The 6717-nt window shown below is 41.1% G+C and overlaps 1 protein-coding gene across 1 annotated transcript in view; it reads left to right on the top strand.

The window, feature by feature from the left end:
• Nucleotides 1–5795, top strand: part of IPO9 (importin 9) — a 43297-nt gene extending 37502 nt beyond the window's left edge. The window contains exons 23-24 of the mRNA XM_063452710.1: nt 4574–4650; nt 5193–5795. Coding sequence (XP_063308780.1) covers nt 4574–4650; nt 5193–5303 — 188 coding nt within the window. The 3' untranslated portion in view covers nt 5304–5795. The remainder of the gene's footprint in view (nt 1–4573; nt 4651–5192) is intronic.
• Nucleotides 5796–6717: the final 922 nt, after the last annotated feature.

Genomic DNA, 6717 nt, shown 5'->3' on the forward strand with positions numbered 1-6717 from the left:
GGCATTGTGGGGTAACATAAGGTAATTGCAACAGTAAGACATGTAGTGCACTCCAAAGAAAGATTGCCATATTTTTTTTTTTTTTTAAATCGTGGTAAAATAGTTACGTGAATACAAGCTTGGTTAGTAAAGTACGAACATTGACAGCACAATTTTAAAAGGAATCAGGCTAAATAGAAATGTTCCCAACATTAGTTTCAATCAGGCTTATAATTACGTAAAGGTAGAGTAGACATTGTAGTTAGAGTCAGGAGCTTATAAGGTTTAACAGCTTTAAACAGAGATTCAATGTAGGCACATACACATTTTCAAAGCTTTGAAGGTTTTTCAAGGTTTGTAGGTTATATCACTTAAATAAGCAAAAACATGAATATAGATTAATCTATGCTTGACATCCTTCAGGCTTAGTCTAAGCAGGCTATACATACTCTTAGAGGCTACTGTAGTCTGGGGCTGTAGTTTGTTAGTATTATTACAGCAGTATTACATGCATTGCTAAAGCGTTATTATTACTTGGTAAAACAGCTCCCAAGTATATCACGTCAGGCGTAGTCGGTACAACAGAGTATGAGTTAGACATTATGGATTTTAAAGGAAAACATAAGTAAGGAAAACAAACATAAAAGAGGATACCACTGGTGATAAGGAACAGGAGAGCATATAGAGCCCTAGTCCATGTGGCTGACGGGCTGCAGAGTCATTTCAGCCGATACCCGACAGGTAATGTCCCGCTAGCCAGGGAGAGTGACTTGCGCTACCAGGCTTCAGTGTGGGTTGTAGGGCAAGACCATTCACCGGGGTCAGTGTCGCCTCCGTTACCTCAGTTGTGGTAGCTGGCTTACTCGTCGACGGTGGCCGCTCGTTTGGCGTCCGCAGCTGGTGTGAAGCATGTCGCTTTGCGTGCCGCCATGTTGGGGCCTTCTTCATTGTCACAGGCTGCTGTTGCGAATTTGTAAGCCGCCCGGGAGCGAGGCGTTTTGTCAGCTGTTTTGGAGCCTTTCGTTGCGGCTTTTGTGGCTTTGGGCTGAGTTGTCTGTTGGCTTTCTGCCCAGTTGGGCTGCGTGCGTGCGGTTTGGATGCTGGGTGGGCTGTTGTGCCCGACGTGGCTTCATGCACCTCTTCTCCCGCTCGCCTTCGTTCGCTTCTCCGTCCCTCAGCCACTTCTGCTGCGCGTGTGTCTAATTGCACCCAGAATCGGGCGAAGATCTCATCGATGTGTAGTAGCATGCGATCAAGCACGGCGCACCCGTCTGGCGTGGCCTGCCTTGTGTCGCGTGTAGAGGGTATGCTCGCCATTTTGAGGAGGGTTGCTTTGTGTCAGTTTCTCGCTGTCTCCGTTATCCGCTTTCCACCAGGTAAGTGCCTGTGCTCAATGCGGACCAGGATGACCCCCGCCGGTCCAGGGGGGGGGGGAAAGGGTTCTCAGGGTGCCCACTTGCTGCTTGAGGTCCCGGAGAGCGGCCGCCTCTCCTGGACTCAGCCCTTTGTAGGCCGCAGACTTCGTTTGGCCGATCCACTATCGGAGAAGTTCGGGAGGGGTACCGTCTGGTGCAGCAGCCTCTCCCGGTTTTCGATTAGTAGAAGCTGCGGTCTGATTATGTCTATTTCTGGGTGAAGCACCCCAATTTTCGTCCCCAGACGTGGGAGCTCGTGCTGAACACGTCTGGGCTGCTTGGCTGCCAGGCTCCGCCCCCGTTTAGATGGGTTTTAACTGCCATCTACTCAGTTTTCATAATTACATTCTATGTAATTATGAATAGAACCTGCTTCCCAGCTGATTACACTGTGATTGATTTCCCAACTATCCAGCACTGATCACAATTGGCGTGGGTAAAGGTGGTGAGACCCTTTCAGGGTCTATTCAGACCCGGTGGGGGGTTCTCCCTTTCAGATGCCTGAAGACCAGAAATACTGCAGCTGAGCACTACCGCTCAGCTATGGTGTTCTGAATAGAGTTAAGAAAATTGAGTCAGAGATTTGTTATATTTTTATTGCGGATCCAATGCAGTGATGCAGATCTTTTGTGGTAAAATGGGGATGTAACACCAAGATTTCTTCTATTGTCTCATGAATAATTTTCCAAAACAAGGCCATCTCAGGGCAATAATACCAGCAGTAAGATCTCTTGAATAACCGTTTTGAAGAAGCACCATGTAGGAATTTGGTGTTAAGTTGGTATTAATACATGAATTCGGTATTCAGGTGGGTGAATATAAATGAAAATCCTTGCTTGTTTGATGCAACAGCCACAGGATGGTGCTGACACAATGCACTTTGACTTTTGTATATCTTGAAGGGATTTACTACAGATACAGTATAACCATAGCCTAATGGTTCAAGGAAGACCATAAATTGTAGAAGCAGATTTGAACGTAGCTGTAGATGTAAGATATGTGAGACAGACAAAAAATTCCAGTTCAAAAATCTCATAGGCGTGTTGCAAGAATATATTGTAACCAAAGACTGCAAACTAAAATTTTCCCTGATACATGCATTCTGCTGTCTTCTATGGCTGTTTTAGGAAATCATCACTCACAAAAAGATTTGTGTAGGTAGGGGGATTGTTTTTTGGAACTGTAGGCACCATAATCACTTCAACAGATGGTAGTGGTTAATGCGCTTGAATCAGTGGGTCCCGGGTTCAGCATCACTACTAAACAGATTCCTCACCGCTTCTGCGTGTGCGGCAGCCAAAAAAGCATATTTTGCTGTATTCTTTTAATTAGAGAACAACTTATTACCCCTGGTGTTTGTGGATCACTAGCTTTGAATCTGCATCACTTTCTTTATCTAGTTTTCTTCACTTTCTCTAGTTATTCTCTACCCACCATTCAAACAATGCTATGCATACTTTACATTTTTCATTCATCTCTACATCCTCCTCCCTGCAACTTGGTACTCGATCTTTATCTTCTTCTTTCTCCACTCATAGTACTACACAATAAATAGTTACATAGCTGAAAAGAAACTTGCGCCCATCTAGTTCAGCCTTCCTCACATTTGTTTTTGCTGTTGATCCAAAAGAAGGCAAAAAACCCAGTCTGAAACGCTTTCAAATTTTGCAACAAACTAGGAAAAAAAAATTCCTCCTTGACCCCAAAATGGCAGTCCGATATCTCCTTGGATCAAGCAGCTATTACCCTACTAATTAGAAATTCTATCCCAGTATGTTATGTTTTTGCAAGTATTTATCCAATTTTAAACATCTGTATGGACTCTGATTAAACCACCTCTTCAGGCAGAGAATTCCATATCCTTATAGTTCTTACTGTAAAAAACAAAACCTTTTCTTTGACTTGGATTAAAGGATCACTATCTGGTCAGGTAAGCAAACATGTATTCCTGACCCTATAGTGCTAAACCCACCACATAGGTGGCTTCCCCCTCCCCCCCTTAGGCCCCCTATAAAAGTTTAAAACTCACCTTATTTCAAGTGCCGTGCAGGTCTGTCGATGATGGCTCCGCCCCCTTTTTCAAATTGGCTGCTTGTTAGCCAATCCAATGCTTTTCTATAGGAAAAGCATTGGATTGGCTGAAATTGGCATGGGGGCGGGGCCAAATGCGATTTTGGCCAATCAGGACCTCCTCATAGAGATGCAAATTGTAATTAATAAAATGACTTTAAATACGTAAAAATATTACATCGATATATATGTAGAATTAAAATACGTGTGTATGTATGCGTGTGTATATATGTATGTGCATATTTGTGTGTGTTTGTATATATATGTGTATGTATATATATATGTATATATATATTTTCATTTTAATATATTAATATCAAAATACAGTTAGAACGAAATTACACGTGTGTGTGAGTGTATATATTTTTTTTATTTTTTTCATTAATGTATTATATAATATATTTTATATATATATATTTCATATTAAAATACACTTGGACTGTGTGTGTGTGTGTGTGTGTGTGTGTGTGTATATAATAATATATATAACATTTTAAACGATTTTAAAACTTTATTTAACTTTTTTCAGGCAGCAGGGGGACCTGTCATTCCAGGCACTCCCCCGTCTGGCACTGCTATGGACGGCTATTCCGTCCATGTGATCGTGAGGTCCTCGCAAGGACCTCTCGATCACATGGCCCAGGAGGGCCGATTCAGCAGCAGGGGGACTTCCTGAGATGCCAGGTAAGTGGCCAGGATGGCGTGGACGTGCTATGCCGCCCGCCGGTGTTTAGAGCCGGGTCCCCAAGGACAGAATAGCACGCCCGCCATCCTTAAGGGGTTAATAAAACTATACATTTTATGGAAGTTTCTCGTCCAAAGAGTACGGCTGTTTTTCAGTGTATAGTACTAATTTAAATATTATAAGGATGTACGACTTTTACTCGATTTGTCAAACTAGATCTCTCAATACTTGAGTTAATTTGTCATGATATGCCACTTGCATGCTGGCGCGCACAAATGATAGGTGTTGCAAGTTTTTTATATAGAAGTCTTACTTTTCCCGTGCACATTAAAATGTATTTAATGGTTAGTAAATGCCTCTGCTATTGCCTGTTTTGCTGACCTATTTGACTTGACTTGAATTGGTATGTCATTTTGTCTGGCAGATGAAGACTATTATGAAGATGATGAAGAGGATGACCCTGATGTGTTGAAGGATCCTCTCTACCAGATTGATTTGCAGGTGAGCACAACAATCTCACATCACTTTTTTTTGACTATTTAGGACTGATGTAGACATTCAGAGCTATTACTGTGTTTGTAGGCCTTGTGTGTGTGTGTGTGTGTGTGTGTGTGTGTAATTGTTTAATTTTTTTTTTTTTTTTTAAATGTATTGATCTTTTTTAATTAAATGCCAACTCCAAACACCATGCCCACCCACTTCAGAGATTTGAAGTAGTCCTGGAGCCTGTATGTACAGAGGTTTTTAGTAGGAAATGCTGCACATATGGAGACTATCCCCCTGTGGCTGGAGATGTAACAGGAGTTCCAGGCTGGTTAACATCAATTATGTGCCAAATAGTTATCACACTAGCATGCACAGCATATTGGCACCAGAAAGCCAATGTATGGCTTCCCTCCTTTTCAGCCAAGAAGGTGGTGGTACTAAGGGTAAATTTAAGCTTTTTTGTTGTTGTTGTTTCTCTTGTTGCGGTGGGACACCAGTGTTTTATAAAAAAAATTTGTTTCATTCTGTCTGCTCATTTTTTTCCCCTCACATTTTAGACTTATTTAACAGAATTTCTGCAGCAGTTTGCTCAGCAGCCGTGCTTCTCTGCATTCTCTAATCATCTTAATGACAATGAGCGACGTATTCTCCAATCAATTGGGATCTGAGATTAGACCTGTTCAGCTATCTGGATGTACTCTGTAACAACCCGTGACCAAAGCAGGTGCCATTGGAAAGAGGAAAAAACATTGAACTTTGTTGTGGCATCTTGTGAGAAAGTTTTGATGTTCAAAAGTGACTGAAACAGTGGAGCCTAATGTGACTTTGTACAGTTGGTTCTAATGTACTGTGAACTCAGTTGGAACTTTTATTAATGCATTATTTTTCTCCTGAAGTTGGTCCTGTGGTCGTTTGAGTTCAGTGCAGTTTTTGCAAGGTATCTATTTCACACTAACTTTAAGGGACATTATCTACGCTTGTGCGTAAAGATATAATGCCCACTTTTCAGAGTAGAATAAGGTTGTAAATACTTTTAGCAAGTTACACCTTCCCTTTGACAACATTAGTATAAAATTATTGGTGATGCTGTGACATTTCTCCTAGTTCTTATTCAATGTTTGTCACATTTACCATACCAGCTCAAATAAAATTTAACAGTGCCTTGTCTAGTGATGCAGTATTAACACGATAGACCAACCTGGTAGAGCAGGTACCAGAAATGAAAATCTGTTTACTATTGAACCCGATCTAGATTTCACTTGAGAAATATGCAACAAGTGCAAATGTCGTCGGACAGAAAAATGCTGAAAAAAGAGCAACTCCTTCATCCTGCATTTTTGGACTGTTAACTATCCTGTTGTCACCTGGGCATTCAGTGTGTTTAGGGGAATAGGCAAATGACATCAAGGAATTCTTGTCTCAGATTAGGTGCACATGAAATGCGCACATCTAGTTTATTAACTACATGTGTGTTCACATGCTCAGGACTTGACTGATCTATTCAAATAGATACAAATTAACACTGAACTATATGATTAAAGTAAACATTCATGAAATGTGGGGTTAATGCCAAAGATCTGGGCTTCACCTTAAATGGCTCTTGGATTTTAAAAGAAAAGAAAATTGGATCTTAAATGCATTTTGTTTTGATTAATTGTAGGTCACTGCAATAGGTGATTTAGAAAAAAACAAACTAAGTTGTTTATCTTAGTGCCACATACATGTGCTGTCACAATTTCCATGCAAAAAAAGGGATGGCTAGAAGAACCTGCTCAGGAAAATGTTTAGTGGTGATCAATCGGATTCTGTTGTATGCTCAGACAGGATTAGATGAGACTGTGAAGTCCTTGCAACAAGCTATTTTACGTAGGGAACCCTTAAAGACCACTGAAAAATGTTAGACCTTGGTTCTCCCCCCCCCAAATGTAGAGTGACATATTTGTGTGTGTAAACCTTGGGTTCCTATTGCAGAACAATAAATCCTTTCAAAATATCTTCTGACTTGTCAGAGATGTGCGACTCAAAAGGGATATTGTAATGGTGAATACATTGCTTTGATTGAAGTAGAATGTACACCAAATA

This window comes from Pelobates fuscus, chromosome 1 (genome assembly GCF_036172605.1).
Source record: "Pelobates fuscus isolate aPelFus1 chromosome 1, aPelFus1.pri, whole genome shotgun sequence".
Lineage (NCBI taxonomy): Eukaryota > Metazoa > Chordata > Amphibia > Anura > Pelobatidae > Pelobates > Pelobates fuscus.